At 41.5% G+C, this 25,373-nt stretch overlaps 1 protein-coding gene across 4 annotated transcripts in view; it reads right to left on the bottom strand.

Annotated features, from left to right (window-relative positions):
* The window catches only part of ANKRD29 (ankyrin repeat domain 29), a 119,043-nt gene that overhangs the window by 4,795 nt on the left and 88,875 nt on the right, over positions 1-25,373 (bottom strand). For 2 of the 4 annotated variants that reach the window (XR_011314094.1, XM_069731216.1), the window contains exons 7-10: positions 20,136-20,234; positions 8,792-8,887; positions 6,748-6,846; positions 6,025-6,114 (exon numbers count right to left, since the gene is read on the bottom strand). Coding sequence is in view for 3 of the 4 variants with exons in the window: in XM_069731216.1 (XP_069587317.1) it covers positions 6,058-6,114; positions 6,748-6,846; positions 8,792-8,887; positions 20,136-20,234 (351 nt within the window). In the remaining variant the exon portion in view is untranslated. The remainder of the gene's footprint in view (positions 1-6,024; positions 6,115-6,747; positions 6,847-8,791; positions 8,888-20,135; positions 20,235-25,373) is intronic. The other 2 variants (XM_069731214.1, XM_069731215.1) reach the window with 1 other exon arrangement.

Here is a 25,373-nt window from a genome sequence, read left to right as displayed (position 1 = left end):
TTCTTGGTCAAATCAGTCAACGGTTTAGCAACACTAGAAAAATTACTGATGAAGCGACGATAAAAATGAGCAAAGCCCAGGAACTTTTGCAGACTCTTCACAGATGTCGGCTGAGTCCAATCATAAATGGCCTGGACTTTAACAGGGTCCATCTCGATAGTAGAAGGGGAAAAAATGAAACCCAAAAATGAAACCTTCTGAACTCCAAAGAGACACTTTGACCCCTTCACAAACAAAGAATTCGCACGAAGGACCTGGAACACCATTCTGACCTGCTTCACGTGAGACTCCCAATCATCCGAGAAGACCAAAATATCATCCAAATATACAATCAGGAATTTATCCAGGTACTCTCGGAAGATGTCATGCATAAAGGACTGAAATACTGATGGAGCACTGGAAAGCCCGAATGGCATAACCAGGTACTCAAAATGGCCCTCGGGCGTATTAAATGCTGTTTTCCATTCATCGCCCTGTTTAATACGCACAAGATTATACGCACCACGAAGATCTATCTTGGTGAACCAACTAGCCCCCTTAATCCGAGCAAATAAATCCAACAGCAGCGGCAAAGGGTACTGAAATTTGACTGTGATCTTATTAAGAAGGCGGTAATCAATACAAGGTCTCAAAGAACCATCCTTCTTGGCCACAAAAAAGAACCCTGCTCCCAATGGTGACGACGACGGGCGAATATGACCCTTCTCCAAGGATTCCTTTACATAACTCCGCATAGCGGCGTGCTCTGGCACAGATAAAATGAACAGTCGGCCCTTAGGAAACTTACTACCAGGAATCAAATTGATAGCACAATCGCAATCCCTATGAAGAGGTAGGGCACTGGATTTGGGCTCATCAAATACATCCCGGTAATCCGACAAAAACTCCGGGACTTCAGAAGGGGTGGATGACGAAATAGACAAAAATGGAACATCACCATGTACCCCCTGACAACCCCAGCTGGACACAGACATAGATTTCCAATCCAATACTGGATTATGGACCTGTAGCCATGGCAACCGCAAAACGACCACATCATGCAGATTATGCAACACCAAAAAGCGAATATCCTCCTGATGTGCAGGAGCCATGCACATGGTCAATTGGGTCCAGTACTGAGGCTTATTCTTGGCCAAAGGCGTAGCATCAATTCCTCTCAATGTAATAGGATACTGCAAGGGCTCCAAGAAAAAACCACAGCGCCTAGCAAACTCCAAGTCCATCAAATTCAGGGCAGCGCCTGAATCCACAAATGCCATAACAGAATAGGATGACAAAGAGCAAATCAGAGTAACGGACAAAAGAAATTTCGACTGTACCGTACCAATGGTAGCAGACCTAGCGAAACGCTTAGTGCGCTTAGGACAATCGGAGATAGCATGAGTGGAATCACCACAGTAAAAACACAGCCCATTCCGACGTCTGTGTTCTTGCCGTTCAGCTCTGGTCAAAGTCCTATCCCATTGCATAGGCTCAGGTCTATGCTCAGATAATACCGCCAAATGGTGCACAGCTTTACGCTCACGCAAGCGTCGACCGATCTGAATGGCCAAAGACATAGACTCATTCAGACCAGCAGGCATGGGAAATCCCACCATGACATCCTTAAGGGCTTCAGAGAGACCCTTTCTGAAAATTGCTGCCAGGGCACATTCATTCCACTGAGTGAGTACAGACCACTTCCTAAACTTCTGACAATATATTTCTACCTCATCCTGACCCTGACACAGAGCCAGCAAGATTTTCTCTGCCTAATCCACTGAATTAGGTTCATCATAAAGCAATCCGAGCGCCAGAAAAAATGCATCAACATCACGCAATGCCGGATCTCCTGGCGCAAGGGAAAATGCCCAGTCTTGAGGGTCGCCATGTAACAAAGAAATAATGATTTTCACTTGTTGAACAGGGTCACCTGAGGAGCGAGGTTTCAAAGCAAGAAACAATTTACAATTATTTTTTAAATTCAGAAACTTAGATCTATCCCCAAAAAACAAATCAGGAATTGGAATCCTAGGCTCTAACATTGGATTCTGAACCACAAAATCTTGAATGTTTTGTACCCTTGCAGTGAGATTATCCATACGAGAGGACAGACCTTGAATGTCCATATCTACACCTGTATCCTGAACCACCCAGAGGTAAAGGGGAAAAGAGATACAAAACACACTGCAAAGAAAAAAAAATGGTCTCAGAACTTCTCTTATCCCTCTATTGAGATGCATTAGTACTTTGGGCCACCTGTACTGTTGTGACCTGGTGGTCAGGACAATAATGCACCTGGTGGTTAAGAGCACACGGAATGACCTGATAGTTACTAATAATATAGGACGAGCTCTGAGACGTGGGAACTCTGCTGACCGCAATCCCTAATCCTATCACACACCCTAGAAATAGCCGTGGATTGCTCCTAACGCTCCCTATGCAACTCGACACAGCCTAAGGAACTAGCTAGCCCTAAAGATAGAAAAATAAAGCCTACCTTGCCTCAGAGAAATTCCCCAAAGGAAAAGGCAGCCCCCCACATATAATGACTGTGAGTAAAGATGAAAATTACAAACACAGAGATTAAAAAGATTTAGCAAAGTGAGGCCCGACTTACTGAACAGACAGAGGATAGGAAAGGTAGCTTTGCGGTCAGCACAAAAAACTACAAAAAGACCACGCAGAGGGCGCAAAAAGACCCTCCGCACCGACTCACGATGCGGAGGCGCTCCCTCTGCGTCCCAGAGCTTCCAGCAAGCAAGACAACAATCAAAATAGCAAGCTGGACAGAAAAATAGCAAACCAGAGAAAAACAAGCAGGAACTTAGCTTCTGCTGAGAAGACAGGTCACAAGAACGATCCAGGAGTGAACTAGACCAATACTGGAACATTGACAGGTGGCATGGAGCAATGATCTAGGTGGAGTTAAGTAGAGCAGCCAGCTAACGAATTAGCCTCGTCACCTGTGGAAGGAACCTCAGAAGCCGCAGCCCCACTCACAAATACCAGAGGAAGCCCATGGACAGAACCAGCCGAAGTACCATTCATGACCACAGGAGGGAGCTTGACAACAGAATTCACAACACCACTGCTTTGTCCAGTTGGAGACGAGAAGCCCCAAGCAGGTGACCAGACAAGAGATGCTTCTGTGTAAGGAGAGGGAAGACCTTTCTTCTGTACCTAGTACGGTAAATCCCCAAGTGACCATAGCTTGCCTCTGCTGGGATGAAGGGGCAGGAGAATAGTAAACACAGCAGGGATTCCTCACACGTACTGCTCTCCTGGGCTGAACATTACAGCACTGTAGAAATATGAAAAAAGAAGAACTGCGGCAGCACTCACCTGATAGCGTAGATCAAACCTTTATTGAAGGTAAAAAATCCATCATGACGTGTTCACGGCTCGGGGGAAATTAGAAGATTCGTTGAAATTAGGCTAGTCAGGAGGAAGGTTGTCCTTTGTATTCAGGTTCATTATTATCCCTTGTAATGCTTATAATTATTTTGGATTAGTTTCAGACTATTATATAGGGAAAGATGATTTTTCATCAGTTGGTCCTCTTAATGGTTGTACTAATTTTATCCAGGTGTCTTCTGTACATTTGTTTTTATTGTAAATGTGTTTTGTAACATGATGTAATTGATGTAGTCATGTGTTTGTCTTTTCACAAAGGTGTACCTGGCAATTACTGGATCTGGTGTGCATGGTTTGAGTGGGAGGGTCCATTTGTGACTCACCTACTTCAGCCGGCGTCACTTTCCAGTCTGCTAGACCTGTAGAAGCGCTGGTAGAGCGCGAAACAGCTGTTATCTTCCCCTGCTCACTTCCACTATGTCCGCAATCCCCCGAGCCGTGAACACGTCATGATGGATTTTTTACCTTCAATAAAGGTTTGATCTACGCTATCTGGTGAGTGCTGCCGCAGTTCTTCTTTTTTCATATTTATACTGGATTGTTTGTTTTTTCGTATGCGAGCACCTCCAGTTACTGAAGCCCTACACCCACAAGTGACTGTGTTCTTACCAGTACGTTACATTCAGGCTGTGCAGCAATACTTTTTTCTCTTCATTGATTGGATTACAGCACTGTAGGTTTGCTTCAATATTCCTTCCATACAACTTTTGCTACATTCTTGAGGCTTTTCATGTCAGTCTTGTCGAATTGCTAGTGTGCTTAAGTTCTACTTGTTTTCTTCAAAAACCAAAAGTTGCCATCTTAAAAGGCACCAGGGAAAGACACCCAGCATCACCCCAACCTCGTCCCCTCATCCTCTCTCCCATACACACGTTCTGTAGCAAAGATAAAGAACCCTACAGTAGGAATGGAGTCCTGAATAAAGTACTCTCCCCTGTGAGGTCACTCACCTCTGCAGCAAATAGTGAGAGAGGAGTTGTGTACCTGAAGGGGTAACGTCGATTCCCCGGAGGCACCATTTCAGCTACACTGCAGTGCCTTAGCTTTCTTGAGATTCATGAAAGGAGTTATCCGGTTTAAAATGACAAGTCAATTTAGACCAGACAACACCTTTATCCCCTCCACAACATACTTATATTTGTTGATAAGGAAAAATGCCTTCAATTGCAGGCATTGTTTTAATAAATATCAAGGTCAGCCCATGACTTTGTCCAAGTTTTTAATTTTGGCCCTCTGTGTACATGAGTTTCACATCCCTGCTTTAGATCCATATATAGACTCTCATTTGGAGATTATGTACCAGAGAGATTTAAGATATACTCAAATCTGTAAGGAAAGACAAAAACAGATCATAGTTGACAGAAACATATGTCATGGTAAATGGACTCTGTTCTGCTGATTTAAACTGTATTTTTTTACGGGTTTACTGTGACAAAGGGGAGCCAGAAGACCACAGGGTCTGATTTTTCCTACTATATACAGTATATATATCTACATTAAACGGTGCAGGTTTCTTTCAGCAGTTAATCTGCTCAGCTGAGAGGTCTTGGAATCTTTACTGCATTAAGGCTCTCAGCTGTTCACCGTTGGCTACTCCCCTCTGCTATATATTCTGGGCCTTGGAAAGCACTCATTGCCAGAGCTAGCTTCAGGCTGAATGGTTTAGGAGATAGTGGTTTGTTGTTGTTTGAGAAGGTGTTTGGTGGACTTATCTAAGACTGTTGCTAGGTTTTGGCTGTCTGCTAATTCCCCTCTGTTTCTTGCTTTGGTTTTACCCCATCGTCCACTCCCAGGGACAACTTCTGTTGTTTGTGTGAGTATATTTGTATGATTGGTACTTTCCTTTCTCCCTGTTTGCATTACGTTGTTTGTCTGGTTGGTGTATTATGGTACACTACTACTCCCCTCTTCCCTGGGTGGGGGAAGGATACAGACTGAGGGCAGATTCATGAGTTAAGACAAAGACCGTGGCCCCGGCGCCTTCACCATCAGATGTAATCCAGGGAACAGGGCGAGCTGGGCACATCTAGCGTTTGGAAAAGGGGAGGAGCCCTTGGTCCTGGGACACCCTACAACAGAGTCGTGACAGTTTTGACAAGCACCAGCAGGGGCTCAGTCAGGAAGAAGTGCCCGACAGGAAGTGGGTACACTACCATCTTGAGAGAGAAGAGTGAGTACTGCAAGAGAAAGGACATGTGAATCTTCATCCAATGTGATCCTTAGCGGGCATGTGACCTGGTGAAACGGAAAACTACTGCAGTAACAGAGGACATTGTCCATATCTAGTTACTCCAGCAATGGAGATGTTTGTCTCAAAGACATTTACAGTAAGAAGCGGGGACAAAAGCCTCAGGAGTCGACACCAGTGACGCATCTTGAAGGCCCTTATGCAAGTCAGCGATGGCATCAGGCATCGGTGGGTGAACTGTTACTTTTCTCTCGACAATGCAGCTGTCGGATGGACGTAAATTTGCATCATTACGGAGACCAGATCTAGGTTGGTAGATGCTAAGTTCAGGCCCCCCCACAGTGATCATGGTGGGAGTGTTGGTTAGTGTGCAAGCAAACGTAGTTAGTTTGGTGCCAAACTTAGGCAATTATAGCAGATTGTTTCAGTGCCAAACATACTCAGCTCTCGGAGGTAACCGTATCTGAAAGGGACTACAGCTGTGGAAAAGTGTACATAACGCCATATCGAACACTTCTTAGGTGGATTACCTATGGGATGGGAGCAAAAAGAGATTTAGAGTTTTTCTGTTAAGTTTGTGAACTGCTGTGTTGCACCACCAATAGGTCATTCTTGACAACCATTTGATTACTCCTGTATCCTAGATAAACTTCTCGGCCACTATACTGGGCAGGGTTCTGTTAGGGAAATTATAGCAACGCAGTGACTACACTTGAGTCTTCTGAGTTGTGCAACACAGTGGTCCTAGTCAGTATTGACTGGGTGTATGTAAATCTATTTGGGATCGTTCTATTGTTATTGGAAAAGCATTTATCCAAATTTGTTACTAAAATGTTCCTTTGGCAAGCTTGATGTGTGGTCGCTTTCCTTGTTCATGGTTTTGCTGTATCTTGTAGAGCCCACCCGGTACATGGTCTACATGTACTCTGAGTTGTATTCTGATCTCCGTTGCCATTCATGGATTTATCTTTTTGACCATTCGTTTGATTTACCCCTTTGTCTTGATCTGCTCCCTTCTTGACACTCTAACCTCAGACTATTACCTGACTACTCTTTTGTCTTTTCCCTTTGTCTTTTACGAACCGGCTGATCAGTAGAATGCTGAGTGTCATAAATCAGATCCATTAAGTAATGTATTTAAATCAATGTTAATATTTACTCACTTTATTTCTAATTGCAGGGTTGGCTCCAGCTTCTAAAAGAAGAGAAATTGATTTCAGGTTCCCACCTAGAACTGCAGCATGGAGAGCTGTGGATCCATTCTGGGGAAGATAGATTTTAAAATCACATAAGTAGTAAAGTAATCAATTTAATACTAGTTCTTCCTGCCAAGTCAAAATATTAATTTACAATAAATAATAACTACAGCTGTAACATGTGGCATAAAGTATTGAGTTTTTTCTTGTCTGATCTGTTTCCACTTGAGTTGAACCTTGACAGATATATCTGACAGCCATCTATCTGAGCATGCATTATTAAAATTAAAGTTCTGTTTAAGGGCAAGAAATCGGATTTGTGCAATCCGATATTGAATCGGACAGCACACGGACAGCACACTGATCCAAGTTACTATATTCAAAGGGCTGTTCAGAAGAATGATTTTTTTTCTCTGGCTGTGAAAAAAGAATCGCAGCATGCACTACTTTCTATTGAGTCTCGGATGAGACTCACCCATTCAAGTTTATAAGAATTTTTAATTTCAAAAATTTAGATAAAAAAGGGAGTGATAATAGCAACATTACCTACCTGTCCCACTCAGCGGCACTTTTATCACCCCCTTTTTATCTCAATTTTTTAAACATTTTTTTCTGATACATGGTGATTCCTGGACTGGACCATCACTTTGGAGAAGCTGCATCTGATTCTTCAATCTCTGGATTTGAAAGAGGGTTGTGCCTGGTATTTACACATCTATCCAACGTGAGCGCACTACCATATGACCTTTCTGTCAGCCCTCATCATCTCCAGTTTATGGCCGGGGTCACAATTGCGAGTGCAATGCGAGAAACTCGCGTGAGTCTCTCGCATCAATACCCGACACTGCCGCCGGCACTCAGGACCGGTGCGTGCGGTTGCATGTATTTCTATGCAGCTGAACGCTCTGGTCCTGAGTGCCGGCGACAGTGTCGGCTATTGAGGTGCGAGTTTCTCGCATTACACTCTCAAGTGTGACCCCGACCTATTGAGGTTTTCTGCACTATGGAGTACCCTTATTTTTTGTTATTCTCATTATAGGTTGAACATTTAAGTCTAGGAGTACATAAAAAAAAATGGATCCCACATGGACCATCCGTGTGGCATTCGATTTCATTTCTTTCATAACCTTAGGAAACTGTATTTGATCATGTACATTTTTTAATGTAGTGGTGTGAAAATGGATCTCACATAGATATCACATGGACTTTAAAAACAGACACAAAATGAAAAATTTTTAAAGAATCATCCTTTTTTCTGGATGAAACTTGGATGATTTTTCATATGCTCATCTGCAGTCGCCGTAAAATGAATCTGTCTCTAGAATCAACCTTTCTTTGCCAACCATATGGACATGTAGATCATAGGAAGCTGAATTAAATGTTACCTTGATATCTGTGATCTGATGTCTTATTCCAGTCAAATCCATGTTTTTCTTACACGTAATCAGCTGTTCAGATCTACGGGCCACACTAACCCTGAGAATCTGCCTCCAGAGATTATCTTACATGAAGTGGGAGTTACCAGTGTGATGTGTAATGGCCGCTCTCTGGTCTCCTGATCTACATGTCTCACATTGGCAACACTCCCCTTCATTCATCTCTGGATACAGACTCTTGGGGAGATCTATGTCCGGCCCATGGATCTTAACAACCCATTTACATATTGAGAGAAATCTCATTAATTCTAGAATAAAATATTTTATTGCTGATATCAATTCACCTACATGCCCATATAGACAGTTCTGGAGGGGTGATCCTGCTGACAGATTCCATTTCATGTTAAAGTAACAATTGGCAAATTGTAGACCGGAATAATCTGCTTCACCTCCATGATTCCAGTATCACTACCTTTTTATAGATTGTGGCAGCGTGCTTGGCATTACAACTGGGCTAATTTTCATATTTCTAGCTTTAGAAATAATCATAAGTATCACATTCCTGATATTATTATTTCAGAGCACCAATCTCTATGCTTTGTGCAGTGATATCCTGTAATTATGTGGATTTTTACCTTTAAGACCCCAAGTGTGGGAGAAAACTTGAGTAGCTCTTCGATTACGTCATTGAATCCTTTAGCTGCCGCTTTAAACAGAGCAGAGGTGCCATCCTGCCAGGAATTGGATAACAAAGGATACGGAATTAGTATTTCATGAAGCTAGGAATATACCTTTGTACAGTCTCTATGCGGCCCACCAGAGTACCAGGTGATCCTCTGGTGGATCCAGGTCCCCCCCAAAAAATGGTTCCTGTGCAGTGTCAGATTGGGGAGCCAACGGCTCCCCAGGGATTTTACCTGTGGAGCACTCTGAGCCTGGCCCTGAGGGACAGCAAGAAGACAGCCCCATTTGGAGTAAATCACTTACTACTGGGGGTCTATCTCTTGATTCCCAATAACTTATTAGACCTTATTGATAATGTATAAACAGGGTACCAGACAACCACATAATGCTTTAGATATTGCGTATAGTTACGCCATAGGGAACAAAGTTACCCCACTCCATATAAACATAGAAGATCGGAGGAAACAGGAGTATTTAGGGTTAAAAAATAGTAAGCTTTATTACAAAAACATATCAAGTCATATAAATATATTCCAAAAAGTGATACTAAAACCGGATGATGTGCCAGATCAATAGCGCCACCTATGCCCCAATAGTACATAATACATAGTGAGAGGTAAAGGGGAAAGTATGTTCCAAAAAAAAAAAAATATCTATGTTCTGACCAAGTGGTCAAAAATGTGCAAATATGCAGCAGGAACAACACTTACCAAAGGATAGATGGGGGAAGTGGCACTAGATCACATCCAAGAGCGCCCCACTCGGCCGTATCTCGCTGTAGTGTGACTTCGGCCTAATAGTGCAATTAGTAGTAGTAACAGTTGTACTAAGGGCTCATATTTACTGGGGAGATAAATGAACGAGTGCAATTCGATAAAAAATCGAATTGAACTCTGACCAGTGTTATTCAATGGGTTACATCTCATCTGCGATTTTTTTTCTCAGCTGAAATCGGACTGAGAAAAAAATTGAAGCATGCTGCAATTTGCCACGTGTCTCGCCAATACAAGTCAAAGGGTGCAAGAAGAAAAATCACACGGCATACGGACCATCCGTATGCCATCCTTTACAGATACCTTACTATTCTGTGGCATAGAACACTGTAAATTGTCCTGTAAATGATTGTAGAATAATAGTTGCAGAGAAAACACACATTGCATACGCATGTCATACGGATGTCATACAGATGCTATGTGAGGAAAATCGCATTGTACTCGCTTGACACTTGCATGACACTTGTCCGTTTTTTTGGTCCTGGTATCGGAACGTTTTTTTTACACATATGGGTATGAGCCCTAATAGTGAAAGTAGTAGTTCCAATTAGTCTAGTAGTAGCATTCGTAGCAGAGATAGTGGTTGTAGTAATAGTAGCAGTAGTAGCAGTATTAGCAGTTGTAGTAGTAGTGGTAGTAGTAGTAGCAGTTGGTTGTAGTAGCAGAAGTTGTAGCAGTTGTACTAATAGTAGCAGTAGTATTTGCAGTTAGTGCAGTAGTAGTACTAGTATTAGTAGTAGTAATAGTAGTAGTGGTAGCAGTAGTAGTAGTATTAGCGGTTGTAGTAATAGTAGAAGTGGTAGCAGTAGTATTAGCAGTTGTAGTAATAGTAGTAGTGGTAACAGTAATAGTATTAGCGGTTGTTGTAGTAATAGTAGTAGTGGTAGCAGTAGTATTAGCAGTTGTAGTAATAGTAGTAGTGGTAGCAGTAATAGTATTAGCGGTTGTTGTAGTAATAGTAGTAGTGGTAGCAGTAGTATTAGCAGTTGTAGTAATAGTAGAAGTGGTAGCAGTAGTATTAGCAGTTGTAGTAATAGTAGTAGTGGTAGCAGTAGTAGTATTAGCGGTTGCAGTAATAGTAGTAGTAGTATTAGCGGTTGCAATAATAGTAGTAGTGGTAGCAGTAGTATTAGCAGTTGTAGTAATAGTAGTAGTGGTAACAGTAATAGTATTAGCGGTTGTTGTAGTAATAGTAGTAGTGGTAGCAGTAGTATTAGCAGTTGTAGTAATAGTAGTAGTGGTAGCAGTAATAGTATTAGCGGTTGTTGTAGTAATAGTAGTAGTGGTAGCAGTAGTATTAGCAGTTGTAGTAATAGTAGAAGTGGTAGCAGTAGTATTAGCAGTTGTAGTAATAGTAGTAGTGGTAGTAGTAGTATTAGCGGTTGCAGTAATAGTAGTAGTAGTGTTAGCGGTTGCAATAATAGTAGTAGTGGTAGCAGTAGTATTAGCAGTTGTAGTAATAGTAGAAGTGGTAGCAGTAGTATTAGCAGTTGTAGTAATAGTAGTAGAGGTAGCAGTAGTAGTATTAGCGGTTGTAGTAATAGTAGTAGTGGTAGCAGTAGTATTAGCAGTTGTAGTAATAGTAGTAGAGGTAGCAGTAGTAGTATTAGCGGTTTCAGTAATAGTAGTAGTAGTATTAGCGGTTGCAGTAATAGTTAGTAGTGGTAGCAGTAGTATTAGCAGTTGTAGTAATAGTAGAAGTGGTAGCAGTAGTATTAGCAGTTGTAGTAATAGTAGTAGAGGTAGCAGTAGTAGTGGTAGTAGCAGTAGTAGTATTAGCAGCTGTAGTAATAGTAGTAGAAGTAGCAGTAGTATTAGTGGTTGTAGTAATAGTAGAAGTGGTAGCAGTAGTACTAGCAGTTGTAGTAGTGGTAGCAGTAGTAGTATTAGCAGCTGTAGTAATAATAGTAGTGGTAGCAGTAGTAGTATTAGCGGTTGTAGTAATAGTAAAAGTGGTAGCAGTAGTATTAGCGGTTGTAGTAATAGTAGTAGTGGTAGCAGTAGTAATGGTAGTAGCCGTAGTTGTATTAGCAGTTGTAGTAATAGTAGTAGTGGTAACAGTAGTAGTATTAGTGGTTGTAGTAATAGTAGTAGTGGTAACAGTAGTAGTATTAGCGGTTGTAGTAATAGTAGTAGTGGTAGCAGTAATAGTAGTATTAGTGGATGTAGTAATAGTAGTAGTGGTAGCAGTAATATTAGTGGTTGTAGTAATAGTAGTAGTCGTAGCAGTAGTAGTATTAGGCTACTTTCACACTGGCGTCGTGTGACGTCCGTCGCAATGCGTTGTTTTGGAGAAAAAATGCATCCTGCAAAGTTGCCCACAGGATGCGTTTTTTTCTCCATAGACTTGCATTAGCAACACATTGCGACGAATGGCCACACGTCGCATCCGTCGTGCGATGGATGCGTCGTATTTTGGTGGACCGTCAGCACAAAAAACGTTCCATGTAGCGTTTTCTTGTGCGTCGCGACCGCCATTTTCGACCGCGTATGCACGGTTGAAACTCCACCCCCTCCTCCCCGGACATTACAATGGGGTAGCGGATGCGATGAAAAACTGCATCTGCTGCCCCCGTTGTTCATTTATTTCACAACGTACGTCGGTACGTCAGCCCGACGCATAGCGACGGGCCTGTAGCGGCGCAAGTGTGAAAGTAGCCTTAGCGGTTGTAGTAATAGTAGTAGTATTAGCGGTTGTAGTAATAGTAGTAGTGGTAACAGTAGTAGTATTAGCAGTTGTAGTAATAGTAGTAGTGGTAGCAGTAGTATTAGCGGTTGTAGTAATAATAGTAGTGGTAACAGTAGTAGTATTAGCAGTTGTAGTAATAGCAGTAGTGGTAGCAGTAGTAGTAATAGCGGTTGTAGTAATAGCAGTAGTGGTAGCAGTAGTAGTAATAGCGGTTGTAGTAATAGTAGTAGTGGTAGCAGTAGTATTAGCGGTTGTAGTAGTGGTAGCAGTAGTAGTATTAGCAGCTGTAGTAATAGTAGTAGAAGTAGCAGTAGTATTAGTGGTTGTAGTAATAGTAGAAGTGGTAGCAGTAGTACTAGCAGTTGTAGTAGTGGTAGCAGTAGTAGTATTAGCAGCTGTAGTAATAATAGTAGTGGTAGCAGTAGTAGTATTAGCGGTTGTAGTAATAGTAAAAGTGGTAGCAGTAGTATTAGCGGTTGTAGTAATAGTAGTAGTGGTAGCAGTAGTTATGGTAGTAGCCGTAGTAGTATTAGCAGTTGTAGTAATAGTAGTAGTGGTAACAGTAGTAGTATTAGTGGTTGTAGTAATAGTAGTAGTGGTAACAGTAGTAGTATTAGCGGTTGTAGTAATAGTAGTAGTGGTAGCAGTAATAGTAGTATTAGTGGATGTAGTAATAGTAGTAGTGGTAGCAGTAATATTAGTGGTTGTAGTAATAGTAGTAGTCGTAGCAGTAGTAGTATTAGGCTACTTTCACACTGGCGTCGTGTGACGTCCGTCGCAATGCGTTGTTTTGGAGAAAAAATGCATCCTGCAAAGTTGCCCACAGGATGCGTTTTTTTCTCCATAGACTTGCATTAGCAACACATTGCGACGAATGGCCACACGTCGCATCCGTCGTGCGATGGATGCGTCGTATTTTGGCGGACCGTCAGCACAAAAAACGTTCCATGTAGCGTTTTCTTGTGCGTCGCGACCGCCATTTTCGACCGCGTATGCGCGGTCGAAACTCCACCCCCTCCTCCCCGGACATTACAATGGGGTAGCGGATGCGATGAAAAACTGCATCTGCTGCCCCCGTTGTTCATTTATTTCACAACGTACGTCGGTACGTCAGCCCGACGCATAGCGACGGGCCTGTAGCGGCGCAAGTGTGAAAGTAGCCTTAGCGGTTGTAGTAATAGTAGTAGTATTAGCGGTTGTAGTAATAGTAGTAGTGGTAACAGTAGTAGTATTAGCAGTTGTAGTAATAGTAGTAGTGGTAGCAGTAGTATTAGCGGTTGTAGTAATAGTAGTAGTGGTAACAGTAGTAGTATTAGCAGTTGTAGTAATAGCAGTAGTGGTAGCAGTAGTAGTAATAGCGGTTGTAGTAATAGCAGTAGTGGTAGCAGTAGTAGTAATAGCGGTTGTAGTAATAGTAGTAGTGGTAGCAGTAGTATTAGCGGTTGTAGTAATAGTAGTAGTGGTAACAGTAGTAGTATTAGCAGTTGTAGTAATAGCAGTAGTGGTAGCAGTAGTAGTAATAGCGGTTGTAGTAATAGCAGTAGTGGTAGCAGTAGTAGTAATAGCGGTTGTAGTAATAGTAGTAGTGGCAGCGGTAGTATTAGCGGTTGTAGTAATAGTAGTAGTGGTAACAGTAGTAGTATTAGCAGTTGTAGTAATAGCAGTAGTGGTAGCAGTAGTAGTAATAGCGGTTGTAGTAATAGCAGTAGTGGTAGCAGTAGTAGTAATAGCGGTTGTAGTAATAGTAGTAGTGGTAGCGGTAGTATTAGCGGTTGTAGTAATAGTAGTAGTGGTAACAGTAGCAGTTTTAGCAGTTGTAGTAATAGCAGAAGTGGTAGCAGTAGTAGTAATAGCGGTTGTAGTAATAGCAGTAGTGGTAGCAGTAGTAGTAATAGCGGTTGTAGTAATAGTAGTAGTGGTAGCGGTAGTATTAGCGGTTGTAGTAATAGTAGTAGTGGTAACAGTAGTAGTATTAGCAGTTGTAGTAATAGCAGTAGTGGCAGCAGTAGTAGTAATAGCGGTTGTAGTAATAGCAGTAGTGGTAGCAGTAGTAGTAATAGCGGTTGTAGTAATAGTAGTAGTGGTAGCGGTAGTATTAGCGGTTGTAATAATAGTAGTGGTAGCAGTAGAAGTAGTATTAGCGGTTGTAGTAATAGTGGTAGTAGCGGTTGTAGTAGTACTAGTAGTTGTTCTAGTAGTAGAAGTAGTAGCTGCAGTTAATACAGTAGTATTAGTAGCAGTAATAGCGGTTGTAGTAATAATAGTAGTGGTAGCAGTAGTAGTAGTGCTTGTAATAATAGTAGTGGTAGCAGTAGTATTAGCGGTTGTTGTAATAGTAGTAGTGGTAGCAGTAGTAGTAGCGGTTGTAGTAATAGTAGTAGTAGGAGTTGTACTAGTAGTAGAAGTAGTAGCTGCAGTTAATGCAGTACTATTAGTAGCAGTATTAGCGGTTGTAGTAATAGTAGTAGTGGTAGCAGTAGTAGTAGTATTAGCGGTTGTAGTAATAGTGGTAGTAGCGGTTGTAGTAGTAGTAGTAGTAGTTGTACTAGTAGTAGAAGTAGTAGCTGCAGTTAATGCAGTAGTATTAGTAGCAGTAATAGTGGTTGTAGTAATAAAAGTAGTGGTAGCAGTAGTAGTAGTGGTTGTAATAATAGTAGTGGTAGCAGTAGTATTAGCGGTTGTTGTAGTAGTGGTAGCAGTAGTAGTAGCTGTTGTAGTAATAGTAGTAGTAGGAGTTGTACTAGTAGTAGAAGTAGTAGCTGCAGTCAATGCAGTAGTATTAGTATCAGTAATAGCGGTTGTAGTAATAGTAGTAGTGGTTGTAATAGTAGTAGTGGTAGCAGTAGTAGTAGTATTAGCGGTTGTAGTAATAGTAGAAGTGGTAGCAGTAGTATTAGCAGTTGTTGTAATAGTAGTAGTGGTAGCAGTAGTAGTAGCGGTTGTAATAATAGTAGTGGTAGCAGTAGTATTAGCAGTTGTAGTAATAGTAGTAGTGGTAACAGTAATAGTATTAGCGGTTGTTGTAGTAATAGTAGTAGTGGTAGCAGTAGTATTAGCAGTTGTAGTAATAGTAGTAGTGGTAGCAGTAATAGTATTAGCGGTTGTTGTAGTAATAGTAGAAGTGGTAGCAGTAGTATTAGCAGTTGTTGTAATAGTAGTAGTGGTAGCAGTAGTAGTAGCGGTTGCAATAATAGTAGTAGTGGTAGCAGTAGTATTAGCAGTTGTAGTAATAGTAGTAGTGGTAACAGTAATAGTATTAGCGGTTGTTGTAGTAATAGTAGTAGTGGTAGCAGTAGTATTAGCAGTTGTAGTAATAGTAGTAGTGGTAGCAGTAATAGTATTAGCGGTTGTTGTAGTAATAGTAGTAGTGGTAGCAGTAGTATTAGCAGTTGTAGTAATAGTAGAAGTGGTAGCAGTAGTATTAGCAGTTGTAGTAATAGTAGTAGTGGTAGTAGTAGTATTAGCGGTTGCAGTAATAGTAGTAGTAGTGTTAGCGGTTGCAATAATAGTAGTAGTGGTAGCAGTAGTATTAGCAGTTGTAGTAATAGTAGAAGTGGTAGCAGTAGTATTAGCAGTTGTAGTAATAGTAGTAGAGGTAGCAGTAGTTGTATTAGCGGTTGTAGTAATAGTAGTAGTGGTAGCAGTAGTATTAGCAGTTGTAGTAATAGTAGTAGAGGTAGCAGTAGTAGTATTAGCGGTTTCAGTAATAGTAGTAGTAGTATTAGCGGTTGCAGTAATAGTTAGTAGTGGTAGCAGTAGTATTAGCAGTTGTAGTAATAGTAGAAGTGGTAGCAGTAGTATTAGCAGTTGTAGTAATAGTAGTAGAGGTAGCAGTAGTAGTGGTAGTAGCAGTAGTAGTATTAGCAGCTGTAGTAATAGTAGTAGAAGTAGCAGTAGTATTAGTGGTTGTAGTAATAGTAGAAGTGGTAGCAGTAGTACTAGCAGTTGTAGTAGTGGTAGCAGTAGTAGTATTAGCAGCTGTAGTAATAATAGTAGTGGTAGCAGTAGTAGTATTAGCGGTTGTAGTAATAGTAAAAGTGGTAGCAGTAGTATTAGCGGTTGTAGTAATAGTAGTAGTGGTAGCAGTAGTAATGGTAGTAGCCGTAGTAGTATTAGCAGTTGTAGTAATAGTAGTAGTGGTAACAGTAGTAGTATTAGTGGTTGTAGTAATAGTAGTAGTGGTAACAGTAGTAGTATTAGCGGTTGTAGTAATAGTAGTAGTGGTAGCAGTAATAGTAGTATTAGCGGATGTAGTAATAGTAGTAGTGGTAGCAGTAATATTAGTGGTTGTAGTAATAGTAGTAGTCGTAGCAGTAGTAGTATTAGGCTACTTTCACACTGGCGTCGTGTGACGTCCGTCGCAATGCGTTGTTTTGGAGAAAAAATGCATCCTGCAAAGTTGCCCACAGGATGCGTTTTTTTCTCCATAGACTTGCATTAGCAACACATTGCGACGAATGGCCACACGTCGCATCCGTCGTGCGATGGATGCGTCGTGTTTTGGCGGACCGTCAGCACAAAAAACGTTCCATGTAGCGTTTTCTTGTGCGTCGCGACCGCCATTTTCGACCGCGTATGCGCGGTCGAAACTCCACCCCCTCCTTCCCGGACATTACAATGGGGTAGCGGATGCGATGAAAAACTGCATCTGCTGCCCCCCTTGTTCATTTATTTCACAACGTACGTCGGTACGTCAGCCCGACGCATAGCGACGGGCCTGTAGCGGCGCAAGTGTGAAAGTAGCCTTAGCGGTTGTAGTAATAGTAGTAGTATTAGCAGTTGTAGTAATAGTAGTAGTGGTAACAGTAGTAGTATTAGCAGTTGTAGTAATAGCAGTAGTGGTAGCAGTAGTAGTAATAGCGGTTGTAGTAATAGCAGTAGTGGTAGCAGTAGTAGTAATAGCGGTTGTAGTAATAGTAGTAGTGGTAGCAGTAGTATTAGCGGTTGTAGTAATAGTAGTAGTGGTAACAGTAGTAGTATTAGCAGTTGTAGTAATAGCAGTAGTGGTAGCAGTAGTAGTAATAGCGGTTGTAGTAATAGCAGTAGTGGTAGCAGTAGTAGTAATAGCGGTTGTAGTAATAGTAGTAGTGGCAGCGGTAGTATTAGCGGTTGTAGTAATAGTAGTAGTGGTAACAGTAGTAGTATTAGCAGTTGTAGTAATAGCAGTAGTGGTAGCAGTAGTAGTAATAGCGGTTGTAGTAATAGCAGTAGTGGTAGCAGTAGTAGTAATAGCGGTTGTAGTAATAGTAGTAGTGGTAGCGGTAGTATTAGCGGTTGTAGTAATAGTAGTAGTGGTAACAGTAGCAGTATTAGCAGTTGTAGTAATAGCAGAAGTGGTAGCAGTAGTAGTAATAGCGGTTGTAGTAATAGCAGTAGTGGTAGCAGTAGTAGTAATAGCGGTTGTAGTAATAGTAGTAGTGGTAGCGGTAGTATTAGCGGTTGTAGTAATAGTAGTAGTGGTAACAGTAGTAGTATTAGCAGTTGTAGTAATAGCAGTAGTGGCAGCAGTAGTAGTAATAGCGGTTGTAGTAATAGCAGTAGTGGTAGCAGTAGTAGTAATAGCGGTTGTAGTAATAGTAGTAGTGGTAGCGGTAGTATTAGCGGTTGTAATAATAGTAGTGGTAGCAGTAGAAGTAGTATTAGCGGTTGTAGTAATAGTGGTAGTAGCGGTTGTAGTAGTACTAGTAGTTGTTCTAGTAGTAGAAGTAGTAGCTGCAGTTAATACAGTAGTATTAGTAGCAGTAATAGCGGTTGTAGTAATAATAGTAGTGGTAGCAGTAGTAGTAGTGCTTGTAATAATAGTAGTGGTAGCAGTAGTATTAGCGGTTGTTGTAATAGTAGTAGTGGTAGCAGTAGTAGTAGCGGTTGTAGTAATAGTAGTAGTAGGAGTTGTACTAGTAGTAGAAGTAGTAGCTGCAGTTAATGCAGTACTATTAGTAGCAGTATTAGCGGTTGTAGTAATAGTAGTAGTGGTAGCAGTAGTAGTAGTATTAGCGGTTGTAGTAATAGTGGTAGTAGCGGTTGTAGTAGTAGTAGTAGTAGTTGTACTAGTAGTAGAAGTAGTAGCTGCAGTTAATGCAGTAGTATTAGTAGCAGTAATAGTGGTTGTAGTAATAAAAGTAGTGGTAGCAGTAGTAGTAGTGGTTGTAATAATAGTAGTGGTAGCAGTAGTATTAGCGGTTGTTGTAGTAGTGGTAGCAGTAGTAGTAGCTGTTGTAGTAATAGTAGTAGTAGGAGTTGTACTAGTAGTAGAAGTAGTAGCTGCAGTTAATGCAGTAGTATTAGTATCAGTAATAGCGGTTGTAGTAATAGTAGTAGTGGTTGTAATAGTAGTAGTGGTAGCAGTAGTAGTAGTATTAGCGGTTGTAGTAATAGTAGAAGTGGTAGCAGTAGTATTAGCAGTTGTTGTAATAGTAGTAGTGGTAGCAGTAGTAGTAGCGGTTGTAATAATAGTAGTGGTAGCAGTAGTAGTAGTAGCGGTTGTAGTAATAGTAGTAGTAGGAGTTGTACTAGTAGTAGAAGTAGTAGCTGCAGTTAATGCAGTAGTATTAGTATCAGTAATAGCGGTTGTAGTAATAGTAGTAGTGGTTGTAATAGTAGTAGTGGTAGCAGTAGTAATAGTATTAGCGGTTGTAGTAATAGCAGTAGTGGTAGCAGTAGTATTAGCAGTTGTTGTAATAGTAGTAGTGGTAGCAGTAGTATTAGCAGTTGTTGTAATAGTAGTAGTGGTAGCAGTAGTAGTAGCGGTTGTAATAATAGTTGTGGTAGCAGTAGTAGTAGTAGTAGCGGTTGTAGTAATAGTAGTAGTAGGAGTTGTACTAGTAGTAGAAGTAGTAGCTGCAGTTAATGCAGTAGTATTAGTATCAGTAATAGCGGTTGTAGTAATAGTAGTAGTGGTAGTAGTAGTATTAGCGGTTGTAGTAATAGTAGTAGCGGTAGCAGTAGTATTAGCAGTTGTTGTAATAGTAGTAGTGGTAGCAGTAGTAGTAGTATTAGCGGTTGTAGTAATAATAGTAGTGGTAGCAGTAGTATTAGCAGTTGTTGTAATAGTAGTAGTGGTAGCAGTAGTAGTAGCGGTTGTAATAATAGTAGTGGTAGCAGTAGTAGTAGTAGTAGCGGTTGTAGTAATAGTAGTAGTAGGAGTTGTACTAGTAGTAGAAGTAATAGCTGCAGTTAATGCAGTAGTATTAGTAGCAGTAATAGCGGTTGTATTAATAGTAGTAGTAGTAGTGGTAGTAGTAGCAGTTGCAGTTGAATTAGGAGTTGTAGTACCAACAATAGTAGGAGTAGTAGTAGAAGTAACAGCGGTAGTAATGACAATATTAGTACCTGTGGCAGTTTATAAGTAGTTTATAGGAAACCCATTCTAACTGATTATGTACAAGTCTATGTGGGTTGTAGAATACATCTGACATGGCATAAATTATAGTAACGTTGTTGCGTGCTGGTAGGTGTCTCCCATTTTACTAAGCTATTGCTGCTTTTCGAAAAAGTGCCATGACATGTACAAAAGGACAAAAAGATGCAAAAAAGTTGTTTACAACTCCATTTTCTAAAATTTTTGTGACTTTTTGTCGCAAATTTATTGGTGTAAGAGAGGTAATAAATCCCCCCTACAGCGTATCACACAGTTACATAAACCTTAATGGGACTTATTTAAGCTGAGCAATTTTGGGGGAAAAAACATACAAACTATATATTCCTTTATTTTTATTTCGCATTGGGTCATATTAAAAATGTGTTTATGGCCAAGAACTCTGCTGCACCCATAAGAATTCTGCAAACTAACAGCCACTTGGAGACTTCATTACTGATAAGTCACTGTGGTCTTACTGTTCGCAGAGCATCACGGTCGGCTCCTCTCAGCAGAAGGACCCTCACCACCTCACTGTACCCCAGCTGGGCCGTTATCCAGAGCGCGGTCGTTCCATCCTGCATGGAAAGAAAGTTGCGTCAGGTTATAGAAATTCTACATTACGTGTGTTGCAATATGTAGAGTCTCTTATAACAATTCTATAAGGAGAATATGGCTTTTTCTTCTAACTCTATTCCATTACTCCAAGCAGGGACTTTAAGCTGTGCCAGGAGGACCTCACTGGGTGGCACCTTGTGTCTGCAGAGACGCTTGCACAACTGAAAACTCAAGTCTTTGAAGGAATTAGCTGCCAGACTTTTAGTTAATTTGTTCGACAGAAAGGGTGCAAAGATATTAATGAGCTGCAAAACGTACACATGGAGGAGCTGTCATTCTTTATAAGTAATTTTAGGGCATATTCTGCCTGCATCTCATTAACATCACAGATAACAGATTCTCCTTTTATTTAGCAATTTACCAGCCCAGATACAGGGGATCGCCAACAATGCAAATATATTCACTATCGTCTTGATTGATGTGTGATTGTGCGTTGATTCTGAAATTTTTTGTCACGTACTACTTTAAAACAACCAGCAGAGGGCGATATTGACTTAATGATCATTTTTTGTAGCCTTGGGCGAGCTCGCTATCTGATTTTTAGGGCCCATGTGGACTTTTGACAGAGGAGAATCACAACAATCAAAATGAAACGGCCAAAAAATAAAAAATAAAACATTTTCAAGAGTCTGTATTATGCTGGGCAAAGGGAGATTCTGCTTACATCTATGTAACATCTAGCCATAGTATTTTCTACAAAACTAGAAAATAAAATTTGAAATGCAGAACAGAAATATATTGTTGCATTATATGATTGCAATATACAGCAGGAGGGCAGGATTTAGGATATATCTGCGCATTTCTGATTACAGAAAAACTCATGGAAACTCATAGGCAATTGGCAGGTTTACGGAGAAGGGGAGAGGGGGTACAAATTGGGGGCTTTTAGATGAAAAAAAAATGAAGAGATATGAAGTACAGTGGGGCAAAAAAGTATTTAGTCAGTCAGCAATAGTGCAAGTTCCACCACTTAAAAAGATGAGAGGCGTCTGTAATTTACATCATAGGTAGACCTCAACTATGGGAGACAAACTGAGAAAAAAAAATCCAGAAAATCACATTGTCTGTTTTTTTAACATTTTATTTGCATATTATGGTGGAAAATAAGTATTTGGTCAGAAACAAAATTTCATCTCAATACTTTGTAATATATCCTTTGTTGGCAATGACAGAGGTCAAACGTTTTCTGTAAGTCTTCACAAGGTTGCCACACACTGTTGTTGGTATGTTGGCCCATTCCTCCATGCAGATCTCCTCTAGAGCAGTGATGTTTTTGGCTTTTCGCTTGGCAACACGGACTTTCAACTCCCTCCAAAGGTTTTCTATAGGGTTGAGATCTGGAGACTGGCTAGGCCACTCCAGGACCTTGAAATGCTTCTTACAAAGCCACTCCTTCGTTGCCCTGGCGGTGTGCTTTGGATCATTGTCATGTTGAAAGACCCAGCCACGTTTAATCTTCAATGCCCTTGCTGATGGAAGGAGGTTTGCACTCAAAATCTCACGATACATGGCCCCATTCATTCTTTCATGTACCCGGATCAGTCGTCCTGGCCCCTTTGCAGAGAAACAGCCCCAAAGCATGATGTTTCCACCACCATGCTTTACAGTAGGTATGGTGTTTGATGGATGCAACTCAGTATTCTTTTTCCTCCAAACACGACAAGTTGTGTTTCTCCCAAACAGTTCCAGTTTGGTTTCATCAGACCATAGGACATTCTCCCAAAACTCCTCTGGATCATCCAAATGCTCTCTAGCAAACTTCAGACGGGCCCGGACATGTACTGGCTTAAGCAGTGGGACACGTCTGGCACTGCAGGATCTGAGTCCATGGTGGCATAGTGTGTTACTTATGGTAGGCCTTGTTACATTGGTCCCAGCTCTCTGCAGTTCATTCACTAGGTCCCTCCGGGTGGTTTTGGGATTATTGCTCACCGTTCTTGTGATCCTTCTGACCCCACGGGGTGGGATTTTGCGTGGAGCCCCAGATCGAGGGAGATTATCAGTGGTCTTGTATGTCTTCCATTTTCTAATTATTGCTCCCACAGTAGATTTCTTCACTCCAAGCTGGTTGGCTATTGCAGATTCAGTCTTCCCAGCCTGGTGCAGGGCTACAATTTTGTTTCTGGTGTCCTTTGACAGCTCTTTGGTCTTCACCATAGTGGAGTTTGGAGTCAGACTGTTTGAGGGTGTGCACAGGTGTCTTTTTATACTGATAACAAGTTTAAACAGGTGCCATTACTACAGGTAATGAGTGGAGGAAAGAGGGGACTCTTAAAGAAGAAGTTACAGGTCTGTGAGAGCCAGAAATCTTGATTGTTTGTTTCTGACCAAATACTTATTTTCCACCATAAAATGCAAAAAAAATGATAAAAAAACAGACAATGTGATTTTCTGTATTTTTTTTTCTCAGTTTGTCTCCCATAGTTGAGGTCTGCCTATGATGTAAATTACAGACGCCTCTCATCTTTTTAAGTGGTGGAACTTGCACTATTGCTGACTGACTAAATACTTTTTTGCCCCACTGTATATGATTATGAAGCCTGGAGTCAGACGAGGAGTTGTGAGTTCCATAAGCAGCTAAAACAGCGCACAAATAATTACAATGGTTGAATGGTTTCGCAAGTAGCGTGAGACCACACGTACGATGCTGTGGCCACATGGTTATAATAAGAAATCATATGGTTACCCATAAAAATGTGGTAAAACCTTGTAGCCAATTAACACTGTATTTGAAAACTGAATTCGCCACAATCAGACATGGTTTTGGCAGTTGCACATCCCAATGTTGGATAAAGCCAGGGTTAGGCAAGCATATGAACACTCGGCCGCTTTTCATGCAGAAAACATGGAGAATTTTCATCATTATCATCATCCATATGGCATACGTGTCCGCATTTTACAACCGTGAGACATCCAATCCAGTTTCCTAGCTTAATAATGACAATATATCCATAAAAAAATCAGATGCTACACAGATGATCCGTATGAGGTCAGATTTTTTTGCAAACCCATCGGCTTGTATCGGCGTGTCTCATCTGATCTACTGAAGAGACTAGTGCATCCTGGAATTTTGTGTCACACGGACACTACAATCTAGGAGGAAATAGGGTAAAAATAAAGTGCTTGTTCTGTTTGGTCCGGCCATCAATCTAATAAATAGCGGCATTCAAATAACGCTGTATGAACCAGTCACCAGCCAGTGTGTGTATAGGCACAGATACAGAGTGCTATTAAGTGCATGGAAGGCAGAACAGGGAATAGTTAGATTAATGAGGTGAGGTGATAGACCAGTCTAATCAAACGTGTTTTTAGGGCATGCTTGAACCTGTGGATACTGAGAATTAACTGGATTGTCTGGGGTAGTACATTCCAGAGAACTGGGGCAGCATGAGGGAAGTTCTGCAGATGAAGTGGGCAGCTGGGATTATAGAGGATGTTAGTCTTAGGTCATTGGCAGAATGGAGAGGCTGGGTTGGCTGGTGGACAGAGATGAAGAAGGAGATGTAACATGGTGTGGAACTCTTTGCGGGAGTTATACATATATACTGGACGATGTAGCGGATGTGAGTCCATTACAAAGACTGGCACAGAGTGGTGGCATCAGTGTAGCGGTTGGACAGAAATAGATCCTGGCTGCTGCATTCAGGATAGACTGGAGAGGGGACAGTTTAGTAGAGCATTGTAGTAGTCCAGGTGAGAATGAATAAGAGCGACAGTAAGGCTATGTGCACACGTTGCGGATTGGGGTGCAGAATTTTCCACACAAAATCCGCATCTCCTGGCAGAAACCGCAGGTGCGGATTTGCCGCGAAGTTGCCGTGGATTTTGTGCGGTTTTGATGCGGAATTCATGTGGATTTTGTGCGGACTTTTTGCTGTTTTTACCCCTGTGGATTTCTATTATGGAAGGGGTCATAAACGCTGCAGTTCCGCACAAAAGGAGTAGCATGCTACTTCTTTTGATCCGCAGCGGTTTTCATGCAGATTCTTCCACACCATTATCACAGCTTTTTTTGTTTCCAATTAATTTACATTGTACTGTAAATCACTGTGCGGAACTGCAGCGTTTCTGTGCGGAAAAATCCACTGTGGATCCGCAGCAAATCCGCATCGTGTGCACACAGCCTAAGAGTTATTGCAGAGTCAAAGGTAAGGAAAGGTCAAATTCTAGAGATGTTTTTGAGGCGCAGGTGACATGAGCGAGCGAGTGATCGGATATAGGGAATGAATTAAATATTTGAATCAAATATAACCCCATGACAGCAAGTATGTTGTTTGGGAGTTATGGTAGAACCAGACACGGAAATGGAAATCTCAGGCTTAGGTAGGCTAGTAGAGTTAGTAGAGTGGGGAAATACAAGAAGTTCAGTTTTTGACAGATTCAGATGCAAACAGAAAGAGGATGTGATGTTAGAGACAGCAGACAGGCAATCACTGGTATTTTGCATTAAGGTGGGGGTGATGTCAGGAGTAGAAGTGTATAATTGGGTGTTATTGCAGCGCCCTAGAGACCTGGTCGTTGCAGTAATGTCGCTCTGCCACTAAGGGGAGTGATGGTACGTCTGATGGCACTAAAGGAGTTCATCTGACCAGGTGTCACAAGCACACATTATACTTCACACTCCGGCCACTAGGGGGAGCAAAAGGTTTTATTTATTAGGCCACTCTTCACACTGGTAAAACTAGGAGTTGGATAGGAAGTTAGGACAGAAGCTGACTAGGTTTTGCCCAGGCAACATCCCGTGGCAGGGGGTGTTGCGGGGGGAGACTTCAGGGGAGTCCCTGTCAGGCGTGGGAACCTGGCAGAGACTTAGCTACAAGGACAGATCGTTACAGAGCCGCACCTGCACTACCTTGCGGCGGCATCTAAAGAAAGGACACGAAGCGAAGGATATTGTGGACGTGAGAAACGAGATCAAGCACAAAGGAGAGCCAGTAGGAGTCATGCCCCGAGAACGGCAACATCTTACTGAGGCGCGTAGCCGGTGACCGGAATACCGAGGAAGTAACTGACTTTATGCCTTACTTCAAATACCGCAGGACAGTTAATTATAGGTTGGCTGTCTACCTTACATCACCTAAGCAGACATAGGGGGCAAC

The sequence above is a fragment of the Ranitomeya imitator genome, chromosome 6 (assembly GCF_032444005.1).
Source record: "Ranitomeya imitator isolate aRanImi1 chromosome 6, aRanImi1.pri, whole genome shotgun sequence".
Lineage (NCBI taxonomy): Eukaryota > Metazoa > Chordata > Amphibia > Anura > Dendrobatidae > Ranitomeya > Ranitomeya imitator.
This window is presented reverse-complemented; position numbering and strand designations above follow the sequence as displayed.